At 30.1% G+C, this 18,846-nt stretch overlaps 1 protein-coding gene across 1 annotated transcript in view; it reads left to right on the top strand.

Annotated features, from left to right (window-relative positions):
• nolo (ADAMTS-like no long nerve cord) overlaps positions 1-18,846 on the top strand; it is a 206,984-nt gene that overhangs the window by 144,377 nt on the left and 43,761 nt on the right. The window contains exon 14 of the mRNA XM_075293157.1: positions 1,875-1,983. Within this exon, the coding sequence (XP_075149272.1) occupies positions 1,875-1,983 (109 nt within the window). The remainder of the gene's footprint in view (positions 1-1,874; positions 1,984-18,846) is intronic.

Below are 18,846 nucleotides of genomic sequence, written 5' to 3'. Positions count from 1 at the left end.
AAACAGCTGAATTTATAAGCAAACAACAGCTGTTTCTATGCATTTCAGTCGATCGATTGAACTCGTTCGACATACAGAAACAGGCTGTTAGTTATTCAACTAAACCATAAGTTCAATCACAGCTCTATTTCATAAATATCAGACTTCAAACATTGCCATCGGCAACTGCTACCACAACCCAAGTAATTCGATTGTTCATGAAAGTCTTTAGCGGAACTTTGTGCGGTTGTATATACTTCTTTTTAATTTTTATAAAAATGTAAAATCGTAAATAGGTTTCCAAATTCTGGGGAGGCCCCCTCCTTCCTACGCTTATGGGTGAAGGCCTAATTTCAAAATCGGCCCAAATCAATCAAATGGCTAAATATCCGAAAATACTCCTTAGGTTTAGGTTCAGGTATAGCGGTAGTCCGATATTTTAGACACGCTTAGACTATTCAGTCCATTTTGATACCACAAATTGTAACTCGTGTTTTGGCCGGATCAGGTTTTCAACAAAGTAAAATATGGTAGCCTTACAAATGAAAAACAAAAAAAATATACTACACCCTACTGGAAATGAATCAACTCCAGGACCCGTACAAGACTAATCCCTGAAGTGTAAGTGAGAGACCGGTCATTTTAACACTTCGTTGCATGACATTGCATATATGATATGTTTTTGTCTTTCTCATTCTTTTTATGTTAGGGATACTCTTGGATAAGACTTCTTGGTAAATATATATAAAACGGTTGTAACATTCCAAAAAATGTTTATCGATGTGAAAATTAAGGCTTAACATTGAGGGGGTAAATTTACACTTTAGGACTCCACTTGAACTTATTCCACAGGACACGACTTGAGACTGTTTAGTAGGATCCCATGAACCAGTCTGGGACAACCTATTAAGAACATGTTTCATTTTCAGCATCTATATTGCAGCAGAAGGGAATATTTTGAACAACAGATTATTCTGGTAATTGTAATTTCAGTATAAATTTACTGATTTAAATATGATTTTAATAACAAGAACGTATGGAAATTTATAAATTATATGTCAATTTAAAAATTGCAACAAACTGGAGCATAGCTACCAGTCCTGTGATAGGTCCGTCAGTGGCATAATGCAACGATTTCCCATAGCAAGACATCAGGACATGGGCTTTATATTGTTTTCATAATTTTTTATAATATAAATTAAGTTCTATTTATTTAATTTTTTTTTATAATAACACGTTTCCAAAAAAAATTTTAAAATCCTACAAAATTTAAAGAAAATTTTTCATTTCATTTAGCAGCAAATCTTAAGAACTATTATCTTCTACTACCTACTCCTCTTTATATGTATATGGATAATTAATAGTATCGCAAAGTAGGTCATCTATTCTCGTCTCTACTCTCTCAAGAATGTACCGGGTTTGTCCATTGAATTGTAATAACTTTAAAGACCACTTGAAGACCCAATGAAATGGCAACAATGTAATTGTACTTGCCTTTGCCACTTGACCATACAAGCATTTTATTCGTGTTGGTCAACATGCTAACCATAACCAGATTGAACATATCTCCCTTGTATGTCCATTTGTGGGTCGATGTCTACGTCTGAACAGTTACCAAACAAAATCAACAAACCAACTCGTCCTCAACGAAACTCATTGCTTGCCCGACCGACCATCATCATGCATCATTTATGAGGTTTTACTGGAGATTTTTCTAGTCCAGCTTTTCATTTAATTGCGAACATGCAAGAACCACTGCCCTATGCTTTCGATTGGGTTTGTTTCGTTTTGTTCGTTGGTCTTCACAACTCATTACCACACACATTACCTATATTACACATTGCATTACATTTCAAAGGATTTTGATTACGGTGTTTCATTTTATTTGATTGCAGCACCCAAACCACACGTCGCAAACAGCAACAAAATGCTAGAGAACGTAGCCGTCGTCCCAAGTCCGATGGTGTGCAACAACTTGTGGATACCAGCATCGTGGGTGATGAGGTAAGTCATTATTTTCTATCTCCTCTTTTTGCTATTGCCCCAATGTAATAACAAACAACAACAAAACCAAACTGGCCACAGAGTGTGAAGAGTATATTTTAAAGTGGGTTATCAAAACACACACCTAGCATGATAACATCGAAGTGAAAAGCAGTGATTTTTTTTTCTCGGGAATAAGTGAAGGATAACTGAATGTGAATCCTTACATGAAAAACGAGTAAGGTGACAAGATGTCATGGAGAAAAACAATTCTGGGTAAAATTTTATGTTCCGTTTTAATTTTTGTTTTCATAACGTTTTGTGGAAAGTTAAGATATTACTCTAATTTTGTTGCAATTTTTGGTCATTTCTGTATAACTGAATATTGGCTATAAGCAATAGAAAGTCTGCGGAAATGTTACGAAGTACAATGGTTTTTTCCAATTGCCCCTGCCTTCCTTCTCCTTCTTCGAGCCAATGATATTTCTTATGCTTTTATTGTTGCTTCAATGATTACAGTCTTTTGCAAAATTTATTTGATGGTCGCACTGATTTGATGCACTAACTTCTAAACATATTCCATCAAAACATTGCACAGTGGAATAAAACAAATAAAATATAGCAGTCGTTATATTTCAACAGGATAAATCGACCTTGCAACTAAACGACGTATGATCAAAAAAACGAAGTAGACTTTTTGAATTCCTGATGTTGACCATAATCAACTTTTCATTTTGACCAAAGTTAACTAATTGTCTTTCGATATTGAAACAAATTCGATTTATCGACCTTTGATGTTGAGTAATCGCCTTATGATATTGTACAAAATAGACTTTTGATATTGGGGAACATCGACTTTAGTTGTGGGGTAAATCAACTAATGGCTTTTTGATATTGACAAATCGTCTTTTGATGTTGAACAAAATCGATTTTGCTAAAAATCTATCAATTTGATTGATTTTTCGTGTTTCACAAACTTGACTTATCTACTTTTGGTATCAAACAAAATCGAATAATTGACTTTTGGTATGGGCCAAAATCGACTAATCGGCTTTTAATATTGACCATAACCGACTAATCGATTTTTAATATCGAACAATATCGTATAATAGAATTTTGATTTTGGGCAAAATCGACATTTGACATGTACTAAAATTGATTAAACGACTTTTATAGTTGACAAAAATCGACTAATCGACTTTGTATATTGAATAAAATTAATTAATCGACTCATTGGCTCAAAATATATTCTTAAGTTGTCTAAAATCGACTTTTTATACTTTGATACATGATAAAGAGAATAAAATCGATTAAACGACTTTTGATATTGGTCAAAATCGATTAATCGACTTTTGATATTGGTTAAAATCGACTAATCTATTTTTGATATTGACCATAATCGACTTAAGCGATTTTTAATATTGAACAAAATCTCATAATAGACTTTTGATATTAGCCCAAATCAATTAAGCGATTTTTAAAGTTAAACGAAATCGACTAATCGAGTTTTTATATTCAATAGAATCAATTAATCATCTTTTGATGTTGACCAATATCAACTTTGTATATTGTACAAAATTAATTAATCGACTTTTGATACTGACCAATATGGAGTAATCGACACATCCCAGCAAAAAAAATTTGGAAGTTCTTCCAAAGGCACAACTTTAAAAGAACTTCCAGAAGATGCGCTCCAAATGATGTTCTTTATTTTAACTACCGAGGAAGTTCTTTTAATTCAATTTTTTATAACAAGCTTTTTTCGTGTTTTTAATTTGTAATTTTAACTTTTTTGTTTCAAATTGATTAAAAACAGTTTAAGAATTCATAAAATGGTACAAATATTTTAAATTTTGTCGAAAAAAATACTAAATCCGATCTGAAAAAATTTTGAATTTTTTAAAATATTTGAGGTCGAACGTTTCCGACAATCGTTAGAATCCATTAAAAATTATAAAAAATTATCAAAATTATTTATTTGACAAAATATCACAGAATTTTTTAATTTACATCCAAAACATTGAATTCGGATCACACCTAAAGAAGTGATGCAAATTCATTGTAACGGCTGTTGAAATGGAGGACTTCCGTCCTATGACAAGCCCATGTTAAATTCATCGCTTCTGCGTCAATTTTGCACCACTTCCGGATCCAAGAAGAACATTTTCATTACTTTTTTGGCGACGCTTTTTTTGCTGGATTACCAAAGTCTACTATTCGTCATTTGATATAGAACAAAAATCGATTAATCGGCATTTGATGTTTACCAAAATCAGATAATTCATTTTGGTAAACATCAAATGTCGATTAATCGATTTTTGTTCTATATCAAATGACGAACAGTAGACTTTGGTATTAAACAAAATCGATTCCACTTTTGATATCGGCCAAAATGGCCAATCGGTTTTTGATATTGTACAAAGTCGACTAATCGTTTTTTATATTGAGGAAAATCGGCTAATAAACTTTTAATGTTGAACAAAATCGATTAAATAAAATTTTTTATTCTTCTCTTTCGATTAATCGATTTTTGATAACGGTCGACTAATTGGCTTCTGATATTGGCCAAAATCGACTTTTAATGTACAACGAAATCGATTAATCCACACTACGTCTAATTTTGATATTTAAAAACCCTACGGGAAATGGATTGGACCTGTGGTACAGGACTAGTCCCTGGTGTGTATGGACCAGTCCCAGTTCTGGTCAAAACGTGTGGATGGGAACGGTCACTTTAACATGGGTTTGTCATTGACGGGGTAAGTTTACACTTTAGGACACGTCTTGGTCTCATTCCAAAAGACACACCCTGGGACAATTTAGCAGGAGTACCCCATAAATAGACAGGAACCAGTTTTCGACAAACTCTTAGAAATCTGTTTCATTTTGGGCATCCGAATCGCACCCAAAATAAAAAAACCTTTGAAGTATGTCAAACAGTAGGTTGTTTTGATAATATTATTTCAGTAAAAGTGTAGATTCAATAAAATTTAATATCAAGCGAGTACGGAAATCAATAAATTGCGATTATTAAAAAATTGGAGCACCTGTACCAGTTCTGTGATAGGTCCGTCAGTGGCAATTTGCACCAATTCCCCGTATGGAAACCGATTACTCGAATTTTGATATTAAACAAAGTCGATTAATGGATTTTATGCTGGAACTAATAATTTTTGGTTTTGAAAAAAATCGACTAATTGATTTTTAACATAGAACAAAATGAATTGATCCACTTTTAATATTGACCAAAATGAATAATTGACACATGATATAAACAAAATCGATTAATCGGTTTTTGATATTGGTCAAAAACGACTAATCTAATTTTGATATTGAACAAAATCGACTAATCGATTTTTACATTAAGAAAAATCAACTAATAGACTTTTGATACAGACTTTTCATCTTCGCTACTAATCCACTTTTGATATCGTTTTTTAAATTGAGGAAAATCGACTAGTAATCTTTTATTGTTGAACAAAATCGATAAGTCGATTTTTGATAACGGCCAAACTCGATATTGACCAAAATCGACTTTTAATGTAGAACGACCATTTTTGATATTAACCCTCTAATGCCCAAACCCGCTTTTAGGCGTGCTTCATTTAATAAGGAAGCTTTTAGTAAAACACACCTTAAGACAACCAAAAATGGGCAAAATAAAAAGAAAACTTAGTTGAAACTGTTCTAGAGGCTTTGCAGCATATATTGAATTTTACCATATAAATTTTTCTTATTTAGTTTTTTTGCTTTTGTGTCGTTAACATTGAAAATTTAAACAGCTCGCAAAAAAATTGTGGCATTAGAGGGTTAAAAATCCAATTAATCGAATTTTGATATTAAACAAAGTCGATTAATGGACTTTTATGTTGGAACTAATAATTTTCGATTATAAAAAAATGGACTAATTGATTTTTAACATAGAAGAAAAATAATTAATCGACTTTTGATATGGACCAAAATGAGTAATCGGAAAATCGACTAGTAATCTTTTATTGTTGAACAAAATCGATAAGTCGATTTTTGATAACGGCCAAACTCGACTAATTGGCTTCTTATATTGACCAAAATCGACTTTTAATGTAGAACGACTATTTTTGATATTAAAAAACCAATTAATGGAATTTTGATATTAAACAAAGTCGATTAATGGATTTTTATGTTGTAACTAATAATTTTCGATTATGAAAAAAATCGACTAATTGATTTTTAACATAGAAGAAAATGAATTAATCGTCTTTTGATATGAACCAAAATGAGTAATCGACACATGATATAGAACAAATCAGATTAATCAACTTTTGATATTGGTTAAAATCGACTAATCTAATTTTGATATTGAACAAAACCGACTAATCGATTTTTACATTAAGAAAAATCAACTAATAGACTTTTGATACAGAATGAAATCGACTTTTGATGTCGTTTAAAATCGACTTAAGAAGTTCATTACTATCCAATTTTGACATTGGAAAAAAATCGACTAATTGAAGAAAATCAATTACTCCACTTTGCGTATTGCACTTAATCAATTAATCGACTAGATTTTGTCCATAATTGTTTAACAAATTTTAACATTCACTAAAACAGTTTAATATAATTATGATGTTGTCCTAAATCGACTTTTGATTGACCACAATGTAATTATCGACACATGACATAGAACAAAATCGACATTGGATACTAACGGAAATGAGTAATCAACTCAAGATGTAGAACAAAATCGACTAATCAACTTTTGACAAAAAGCAAAATGGACTTAGAATTAAATTCTGAGTCGATTTAGCGATGTCCGTCTGTCTCTCTCTCTGTCTGTCCGTCCGTCTGTCTGTATATGTAATTTTGTGCACAAAGTACAGCTCGCAATTTAAGTCCGATCGTCCTCAAATTTGGCATAGGGCCGTTTCTTGGGACAGAGACAATCGCTATTGGTTTTGGAAAAAATCGGTTCAGATTTAGATATAGCTGCCAAATATATTTATCCCCGATTTGGTCATAGTTAACGTGTTTATCAACCTATTTTCTTGAAATACTGTACATCCAAATATTTTATGAATCTCGAAAATCTTGCAAAATATCAGCCAAATCGGTTCAGATTTAGATATAGCTCCCATATATATCTTTCGTCCGATTTGAACTTATATGGCCAGAAAAGCCAGAGTTTTGCCGTGATTTGCTTCAACTTTTGCACAAGGGGTACGTTTAATAGTATTGTTAAGTGTGTCAAATTTTGTTAAAATCGGCTCAGATTTAGATATAGCTCACATATATATCTTTCGCCCGATTTTGACTTATATGGTCTTAAAAGCCAGAGTTTTGCCCTGACTTACTTCAAATTTTGCACAAGCGGTACTTTTAACGGTACTATTGTATGTGCCAAATATGGTCAACATCGATTCAGATTTAGATATAGCTCCCATATATATCTTTTGTCCGATTTGAACTTATATGGCCTCAAAATCCAGGGTTTTGCTGTGATTTGCTTCAAATTTCGCACAAGGAGTACGTTTAGTAGTATTGGTAATTGTGCCAAATTTGGTTGAAATCTGTTCAGATTTAGATATGGCTTCCATATATATCTTCCGTTCGATTTGCACTCATATGACCACTGAGGCCAAAATTATACTCCCATTTTCGTGAAATTTTGCAGAGATTGCAGAATTATTATTCTAACTATACATGTCAAATTTAATCAAAATCGGTTCAGATTATATAAAGCTCCCATATATACGTACACCAGAGTTGAGGAAATATGTGTAGACTGTTACACATTTTAGACCCATTTTCAATGGAAGTTTCCTCCAATTAACTGGATAGCGTTAGCCGATTTAAATTTTAATTCTAGAGATTTTGTAGAAGTAAAAAAATTGTCTCCTTTCTATAGCTTCCAGCAAATGTGAAGTAGTTGAGATGGTAACACAAATTTTGTCCTGCATAGGGGTGAAGGGTATAATATAGTCGGCCCCGCCCGACTTTAGACTTTACTTACTTGTTTCAAAATGAAGAAAATCAATTGATTGCCTTTTAATGTTGTCCAATATGGACTATTCGATTTTTCCTATTGCACAAAATCGACTAATTTTCATATGATATTAATAAAAAAAAGGATTAATCGACTTTTGATGTTAAACAAAATCGACTTTTAGTGTATTCGAAATTCTATTAATAGTCTTTTGGTTTTTACTCATATCTACTTATCGACTTTGACTTAAAACTGGAATGTGATAATGTAATTGGAAAATTCTCCTACCATCTTACCCATAATGCTTATGACTGCTGCGAAATTCAATTTTTTCCAAAACTTTAAAAAGTGAAATGGGCAAAAAGTTTAAAATCATCTAACTTCACAATTATTAATCGAGCTTTATGGACAGATTTAGATTGAGGAACATTATTAATAGAGTCATTGAAAAGAAAACGCAATGACTCTATTAATCATGTTCCTTAATCTAAATCTGTCCATAAAGCTCGATTTAATTGTAAAATTAGATATAATGCATTTGGACGATAATTGCCTGTTTCGGTATCAGGCTAACATGAAATATGTTTAAGATCATCGCCAATGTTTTCATTTTTTTTTTCGAATGCAGATGATTAGCATGATATTTCTTCATATCGTATATATACGATTTGATCCCACTGTACTGCCAGCAGATATACGTGTTGTATGCCATATGATATGTGATGTGTTCTGTTTTTAATGTTTGCTCTTTTCGCAATTATAGTCCTGTCCACAGCTATTGTCCTGATTTCGTTCATCGTCCATGCAATAATTTCACAGTACTTCTTTCACATGAGTTTTACAATAGAATGGTGGTGTGGCAACAATGATATCCCGATAGCCTTGTGGTTTTTTAGTTTATTTCTTCCTCTGTACTCTGTCTAGCCAAGTGACCAAGAAAGAGTTTTTCCCGGTTCTCGGTTGTGGAATCCTTGGATACTTTTGGTGGTTGTCAACTTGTTTATGTGTGTTTACTTTCTTACATTCATTCGTTTTTCGTTTCATCACATGTAATTTGATAGCATTTTTTTCTGTTTTGGTTTTGGACTTTATCCCAAAGGCTAAAAAAAAACAACAAAATCTGACAAGGACCATAGTGGACTGGACGGAACCCCAAAACCTAACCATTTATAGGTTGCACGTAATGCACACAAAAACATCATTTTATCGCAACCGAAATGAATATAACAAAATTCTTCTCTGGTGGTAATCCTCTTATTTCACACATAAATATTGCAAAATTTATATATGGCAAAATAAAAAAACCTAAAGTAATAAAAGTACTAGGGATGACAAATCTAAATAAGTAATTTTGAAAAATTTGTTTTTTTTTCAGTCTTGTCGAAAACGAATTGTAAAATTCTAAAACATATTCTATATAATTTTCAAATTTAAAACACAATATTTATTTTTTAAGAATATTTATAAACTACATATCTAGCTCTGAATCCCTAAGCCACTTTTAAGCTCACTTATAGTAACGTGGATTCATGTTTGTGTCTTTTATACAAATAAACTAAATTGAAATTTGTATGGGACAGTATCCAAATCATTGTACTACATATCTATATGCCCTCATATTTTTTATACCCTCCACCATAGGATGGGGGTATATTAACTTTGTCATTCCGTTTGTAACACATCGAAATATTGCTCTAAGACCCCATAAAGTATATATATTCTGGGTCGTGGTGAAATGCTGAGTCGATCCGAGCATGTCCGTCCGTCCGACCGTCTGTTGAAATCACGCTAACTTCCGAACGAAACAAGCTATCGACTTGAAACTTGGCAAGTAGTTGTTATTGATGCAGGTCGGATGGTATTGCAAATGGACCATATCGGTCCACTTTTACGTATAGCCCCCACATACACGGACCTCCAAATTTGGCTTGCGATTGCTCTAAGAGAAGCAAATTTCATCCGATCCGGCTGAAATTTGGTACATGGTGTTAGTATATGGTCTCTAACAACCATGCAAAAATTGGTCCACATCGGTCCATAATGATACACAGAAAAAAATTTCAAGAAAATTTTTCCATTTAAAATCTTAATTGAGTTTTAAAAAATATTCAATTAAAAACTTAATTGATTCAACGAATTTTTTAATTGAAATAAAAATCAATCACACAAATTAATAGTATCAATTAAATATTTAATTGGATCAATTAATTTTTTAATTGACTGTCAATTAATTTTTTAATTGATACTATCATTTCTGTGATTGAAGACAATTCAATTAAAAAATTAATTGGATCAATTAATTTCGTGATTGAATCAGAATTTTTTTTTTGTGTATATAGCCCCCATATAAACCGATCCCCCGATTTGGCTTGCGGAGCCTCTAGAGAAGCCAATTTTATCCGATCCGGCTGAAATTTGTTACATGGTCCACATCGACCCATAATTATATATAGCCCCCATATAGGCCGATCCCCAGATTTGACCTCCGGAGCCTCTTAGAGGAGCAAAATTCATCCGATCCGGTTGAAATTTGGAACATGGTGTTAGAATGTGGTCTCTAACAAATACGTAAGAAATGGTCCATATCGGTCCATAATTATATATAGCCCCCTTATAAACGGTTCCCCAGATTTGATCTCCGGAGCCTCTTGGAGGAGCAAAATTCATCCGATCCGGTTGAAATTTGCAACGTGGTGTTAGTATAAGGCCGCTAATATCCATGCCAAAATTGATCCATATCGGTCTATAGTTATATATAGCCGATCCCCAATCACACAAAAATTGGTCAATATCAGTTCGTAATTATGGGTGCCACTCGAGCCAAAAATAATCTACCAAAATTTTAATTTTATAGAAAACATTGTCAAAATGTTATTTCTAAAGAAAATTTTGTCAAAATTTTATTTCTATAGAAAATTTTTACAAAATTTTATTTCTTTAGAAAATTTTTTCCAAATTTTATTTCTATAGAAAATTTTGTCAAAATTTTACTTCTATAGAAAATGTTGTCAAAATTTTATTTTGTAAAAATTTTATTTCTATAGAAACTTTAAACTTAATTATATACGTATTTCATCGGCCTTTTGTAGTTTAATATATACCACGTATGGACTATGTGGTATATATTACGGTGTTAGGAAGTTTTAAGATACCTTGCCATCGGTTTCAGTAGAAGTTTCTACGCAATCCATGGTGGAGGGTACATAAGCTTCGGCCTGGCCGAACTTACGGTCATATATACTTGTTTTTTATTTTTATTTTATATGAAATGAATGTATATATATATTGTACACATGATTTAGGTTAACTGCCAAAGGTTGAATTGGGCCTTATAATAATATAAGGGTTATTACTATCATAAATTGCCAAATAAATGATTTTATTTAGGTCAATTCAGTATTTAGTATATTGGGCGTTTTTTTTTCCTTCAATTTGAATTACAATAAATAACCAATATTTTAAAAAATAGAAGTGCATACTTTTAGGTAAACAAGTAATTTACAAAGTTGAGTAGAAATCCATTTTGTTTGCTAGATGCAAGTGGATATTAACATTTAATTAAGCCTTTCAATGTTACCATTGTTTAACTTAACTAGCAACTTTTTTACTTCATGCTGGTATTCATGTTACTTTTTTATTCAGCCAAATTTTTCCTATTGGTTTGGTCCACTAGAGTGATATCTTCCAGATATTACCCATTAAAATTACGGCTACAATATGTGCCACATAAAATGCTTATGCTTTTGGATGCTGTAATATAAATCTCTTCTGCTATAAAATTGTACACTTTGGTATGCATATGTGTCTGCCTAAAAGTATGCAAATATTTTAAAGAGAAATTTTGAAAGTCAATAAACAGGTTTAATCCACTGATTAGTCGATTTGTGAATGTTAAATACAAATATGTTTATTAATAGATACATAATAAGACACTTCCCTACGGCAAATGGATCAACCCGTCCACTGGGCCCTGAAGTTAGCAATCCAGTGGATGACTTTGAATTTCGTTGCATGGTGGTTTATTATTTCCACCACACGTGAAATTCGTAATAAGTACTTATTACGATGAAATACTCCGCTATTAGAAAACACGTCCGTTCAGTTCGACGGTTGAAAATCTATAACCACAGAACCGGTACAGGTCTAGTCCCTGGTGTGTATGGACCAGTCCCAGTTCTGGTCAAAACGTATGGAAGGGACCGGTTACTTTTACATGGGTTTGTTATTGACGGGGTAAATTTACACTTTAGGACACGTCTTGGACTCATTCCAAAGGACACGTTCTGGGACAATTTAATGGGAGCACACCACAGACAGGTCCTTAGGAACCAGTCTCGGACAAACTCTTAGAAAAAACTTTTGAAATATGTCGAACAATAGATTATTCTGATAATTTTATTTCACTAAATGTGAAAATACTTGACACTAAAATCTTAATGGATCTAAGATTTTAATATCAAGCGAGTACGAAAATAAATAAATTACGACTATTTAACAATTTCAACTAATTGGAGCACAGGTACCAGTTCTGTGATAGGTCCGTCAGTGGCAATTTGCACCAATTTCCCATAGGGTTGTTGAACAAAATAGATAGGAGAAAATTATTTATTAAGATCGAACTGCAGAGTTAAATAGCAGCTTGGACAACTTCACAACTATCACAAAAAACAATAACGATAAGCTAAAAAATAAGCCTACAGTAATCCCTCGATTTACGTTGTGATTGGTTCCGGAATTTGACGACGTTAATCAAAACGACGTAAATCGTATTAAAAATTGCTCATACTTACTACTAAGTCCAATTATGTATGTATGTGGGTGTACATAATAAAAACTTCAAAAATAAAGGTAATTCAGTAACTTCGGTAAGAATTTCAGAAAAAAAATGTTTCGATGTCATCATCGTTGATACTTATTTTGCTTATGGAAGGGGTTTCTGATAAAGTTGGCAAAAAAATCGACAACGTAAATCGTATGGCGACGTAAATCGAATTTTGATGGATCAAAAAATTTGTCAACGTAAATCGAAACAACGTAAATCGGGGGATTACTGTATTTATTACATGGACAAAAGGGCACGTTAAGCCCTTTTATTCAACACATGGACTTTGGAAATATTAGAAGAGAATTTGTTGGCAATTAACTGCATAATTTTAGGCAACAAAATTTAAAGCAATTTGGCTAAAAGCTGCATAAAAAAGTCTAAAAAAATTGAAATTAGAACAAAATTGATCACTTTACCTAATTAAAAAAATTAAGACTTTTTACTTTTACACACTACACCCGGAGAAGGAATATGATCACCTCAAAAATGTTTCAAGAGCAAAATGTTGGATGGTGAACATGTAATTTTTTTTGGCGCAACCTTGTTATTTTCTCGGAAATAATGTATCTGATTGCGGCAAACATGTTATGTTTGGCAAGAGAACAACATTTTTGCGACAAACATGTTACATGGTCACCATCAAAAACTAACATTTTGCTCTTGAACCAAGTTTGAGGAGATCATATTCCTTCTCTGCTTGTATAGCTATGTCGCTGTAATAGCCATCAGTTAGAACTTATAGAACCTTGCCCAATTATGTAGGGACTAAGACTTATTACTTTAAGTCTCCTAAATGTATGCAATAGTAATACATTTTTCAAATAATTAATTTTCGGTCAAATTCAACCCTCATACAATTAACCTCATACAATTTTAACTGTGGAGAAATTAACGTTTATATACAGTGAAACCTCTCAAAAGTGGATACCCACGGTCGCCTAAATTTTGTGCACGTTCGAAAGGTGGTCAGTTATAAGAGGCTAATTTTAATTTGTTAAGACAGCAAATGTCTCTCAACAATTGCCTACTTTTGGGAGGGGTCCGGTTTCAGAGTGCCCCACTTTGCTAGGATTTACAGTAGGGACACTATCGGTCGCTTGAATTTTGTCCACATTTGGGAGATGTCCAGTTATGAGAGGTTGATTTTAATGTGTTAAACGACAATTTCCTACTTTTGGGAGGAATTCGGTTTTCATAGTTTCCAAGATTTAGAGGTTTCACTGTATATTGAAACTTAAACATAGTCACCTAAATTTTTGTCCACATTCGGGAGGTGTTCACTTATAGGAAGTTCATTTTAATGTGTTAATATAGCAAACGTCTCACGACAATTGCCCAACTTTGGAAGGGGTCCGGTTTTTAGAGCGTCCAAGTTTCAGAAATTTCATTGTATTTGTATTATGTAAATGATAAATAATAACTTTAAGAAGCATATATGATTAGTATACAAAAATTCATTGACTAAATATTTTTTTCAAAAGCTTTTCTGCATTAGGAAAATGCGATTAATCCTTAATATTTGGCATGGGCGCTCACAGAAATTTTATAAAAATTATTAAGAATTTAATTTGATTTTAAAAAAATCCCTGAAAGTAGGCTATTTAAAAAACAAACTTGATCCTTATCTTAAAAAAAAATACCTTAAAGTAGGCTATGTTAAAAATAAATGTTGAAATGACCAATGATTGTGTCCTGCGAGAATAATATTGGTTAAAATCCAAGAATATTAAAAAAAAGACCACAATCTTTATCATTTATAATCTTTTGATTTTTTTAATTACTCTTGTTATGTTAGATCCTTTAGCTAAATTCCTTGGTCACTTATAACAACATCAAAAAGTGAAGCAACAAGTGTTTATTGGTATTACATTTTACTCGATTAACATTTAAGCGTTAAACTTCAGTATTACCCTTCATCAGAAACGACCTTTTTGAAATGCTTAAAGGGTATGACGAGCCTCTTTATATCGGCTAATAAAAAAAAGCGTCTACTAGGGTAAAAACAAGTTGAATTTTAATTTATCCTTAAAAGGGGGCACCTCGACATTGTGAACCATGAATACCATTACCCCATTAATATTCAGCAGATACTTAATCTTATATTGTTGTTCTTTTATTCTCTCTCTTTGTCTTTCTTCTCTCCCCGTGCATTTCCTTACCCATACTTCGACAATATTGTTTCGCTACCATTTACCACCCCCTTCCCAAAAAAAAAATCATGAAAATCTATTTTTTAGCATTCCCATTTAGTACAAGAGGCCCAGGATGGCTTACCGCAACCGAGTGCCAGCAGTGGTAGCAGTCGTCGAACCAATACCCTTTTGGCCATGCCATATTTTCAGGCATTACTAAGTAATCTACAGGTGAGGTATTCCGCAATGCTGTAACACGATATGAAAGGACACGCCATGGTACACAGAACCTACACAAATATTCTGTGTGTGTGTGTGTGTGTCAGTGTGTACGTTAACTGGTCCTGTTCACTTTACACTTTTTTGCTTTCTTTTTATTTCTCTTCAGTTTTTGTTCTTTTTGTTTGTTAAAATAGAACACGCTGTTGTTGTTGTTGTTGCTTTTGTTGTTATTGCGTTCATTTTGTTTACTTTCTATCCTTTCATTTGAAAATAAAAACACTATGCAACAGTTTACGAAAAATATGAACTCCAGTATTATTTAAAAAGCTTCATTGCAGGATTTACTTAAATCTAAGCGGCCATACAACTTTTAGACAAAAACTTAAAAAAAAAAAACAAACAAAAAAAATTAAATAAATTGTAGAATAATAGTTTATAAAAATATTTATAATTCTTTTTTATTATAAAAATATGATATTAAAAATTTTTAAATTTATTAATATCTCCGTACACAAATTTTTTAGAACAATTTACAAGTTGATTTATATAAATCTAAGCGACAATAAAACTTGAAATAAAATTTTATAATTTATTAATATCTTTTCCATTATAATTTATATAATTTATTAATATCTTTTTCCAAAATAAATTATGTAGAAAATTTTACAAGTTGATTTACCTAAATCTAAGTGACAATAAAACTTTTAGATTATTATTAAATAAATTATAGAATCATATTTTATAAAAATATTTAAAAAATATTATATAAAAAAGTAACCAAAAAAATGTCAATTTTTTTTTTAACATCTTCGTACACAAATTCTTCCAAAGCAATTTTTTTAGAAAACTTTACACCAAAAAAAAATATTATCGATAGGAATTTAAAAAATAATATTTTTTCTTAAACAAAGGATTACATAAATTTGGTTCTTGTTTCTGAAAAATGCAAATCATTGATTTACAATTTAAATAAAAAGTTTAATTTTGTGATTTTTGTGAATTAAAATAATTTTTGTCCTTTTTGATATATTTAAAATCCCAGAAGATATCTAGTTAATTTTTGGAATCGGAATTAAGGATCTATAGTATAAACCAATAATCTATTTTTCGACTATTGACTTTTAATCGATTATTTTTACCAATCAAAATTAGAATTTGCGATTTATCATAATCGAATTTAATAGAAATAATGATTATGCAAAATATTCAATTTTATGAAATCTATCTGGAATTTTGGGCATGTTATCAAAAGTTGGTAAGAAATGCCAAAAATTAGTGTTGCAGTCAAACATGTTAATTTTTTTTAATTTGTCTAATATATTTTTAAAATGTTAAGCAATAAAGTTTTAGCATGGACAGTGATTGAATCCTGAACACTCTCACAAAACACAAATGATTAAATTTCACCAATTTGATATTTTATTTAATCAAATCGGAATTTTTATTCTTATTGGTAATAGAATTCTATTAATAGATTTCAATTTAATTGAAAGCAATGAAAATGAAAAGAAAAAACATTAAAATCGATTTTTAAATGTCAACATTAAAAATTAGTTAAAAATCAAAAACCGATTTTGAGATTGTTTTTAAGTTAAAAATTGAGTTTTTAGATCTTCATGCCAAAATTCGATTAATCAATTTGCGGAATTAAATTTAGAATAATTATTAATAAATTTTTAATATAAATAAATAAACATTATAGTTAAAAATCAAAAACCGATTTTGAGATTATTTTTAAGTTAAAAATTGATTTTGACTTTTTTAGATTTTCATGCCAAAATTCGAATAATCGATTAATCAATTTTGGGAATTAAACTCCGAATAATTATTAATAAAATTTTAATATAAAAAAATAAACATTATACAAGTTTTGTGTGAAATTTGTTTTTAATCAAATTTCTAAAAAAAAACTTTGTTTCTAAAATAAAATTGTTTATAATTTGTTTCAAAAATAAAATTTCTATAAAAATTTTTCAGCAGATTTCGGAAAAATATAAACTACAGTATTGTATAAAAGTATATTTAAAATCCCAGAAGATATCTAGTTAATTTTTGGAATCGGAATTAAGGATCTATAGTATAAACCAATAATCTATTTTTCGACTATTGACTTTTAATCGATTATTTTTACCAATCAAAATTAGAATTTGCGATTTATCATAATCGAATTTAATAGAAATAATGATTATGCAAAATATTCAATTTTATGAAATCTATCTGGAATTTTGGGCATGTTATCAAAAGTTGGTAAGAAATGCCAAAAATTAGTGTTGCAGTCAAACATGTTAATTTTTTTTAATTTGTCTAATATATTTTTAAAATGTTAAGCAATAAAGTTTTAGCATGGACAGTGATTGAATCCTGAACACTCTCACAAAACACAAATGATTAAATTTCACCAATTTGATATTTTATTTAATCAAATCGGAATTTTTATTCTTATTGGTAATAGAATTCTATTAATAGATTTCAATTTAATTGAAAGCAATGAAAATGAAAAGAAAAAACATTAAAATCGATTTTTAAATGTCAACATTAAAAATTAGTTAAAAATCAAAAACCGATTTTGAGATTGTTTTTAAGTTAAAAATTGAGTTTTTAGATCTTCATGCCAAAATTCGATTAATCAATTTGCGGAATTAAATTTAGAATAATTATTAATAAATTTTTAATATAAATAAATAAACATTATAGTTAAAAATCAAAAACCGATTTTGAGATTATTTTTAAGTTAAAAATTGATTTTGACTTTTTTAGATTTTCATGCCAAAATTCGAATAATCGATTAATCAATTTTGGGAATTAAACTCCGAATAATTATTAATAAAATTTTAATATAAAAAAATAAACATTATACAAGTTTTGTGTGAAATTTGTTTTTAATCAAATTTCTAAAAAAAAACTTTGTTTCTAAAATAAAATTGTTTATAATTTGTTTCAAAAATAAAATTTCTATAAAAATTTTTCAGCAGATTTCGGAAAAATATAAACTACAGTATTGTATAAAAAGCTTCTTTGCAATTAGAATTGTTTGAAAGCAAACAAGTTGCGGCAATAAAATATAATTTTCAAAAAAAAAATTATTATTAAATAAATTGTAGAATAATATTTTATACAAAATATATAAAAAATTTCTTTATAAAAATATGAAATAAAAAAATAAGAATTTCAAATTTATTAATTTCTCCGTACAAAAAATCTTCCAAAGCAAATTTTTTAGAAAAAATTATATCCAAAAAATTACAAACAAAGGTTTACATAAATTTACTTTTTGTTTCTGAGAAGAAAAAAACTTTTAAAATTTAAAAAAAGTATAATTTTGTGTTTTCTGTGAATGTTCAATTAATTAAAATAATTGTGTCCTCTTTTGTATATTAAAAATTCCAGAAAATATCTAGTGAAATTTTGAAATCGTAATTAAAATCCGCATTACTAATAAAATATTACTATTAATATAAATAAATAAATGTTATAAAAATTGTATTTGAATTTTTTTTTAATCAAATTTCTAAACAAACTTTATTTCTGAAAGAAAATTGTATATAAGTTGTTTCAGAAAAAAACTTCTATAAAATTTTTTAGCAGATTTCTGTAAGAATTTATTCTTAGAAATACATTATTTAAAAATTTATAGAAATTTTAATACATGCACTCAAAAAAAAGTTTACTTGGATCCAAAGATTTTGACCTTCGCTTAAGGATTTTTGTATTGATTCCGAGCCGAAGATGCGGCTTCTTTAAAA

This window comes from Haematobia irritans, chromosome 2 (genome assembly GCF_050003625.1).
Source record: "Haematobia irritans isolate KBUSLIRL chromosome 2, ASM5000362v1, whole genome shotgun sequence".
NCBI lineage: Eukaryota > Metazoa > Arthropoda > Insecta > Diptera > Muscidae > Haematobia > Haematobia irritans.
This window is presented reverse-complemented; position numbering and strand designations above follow the sequence as displayed.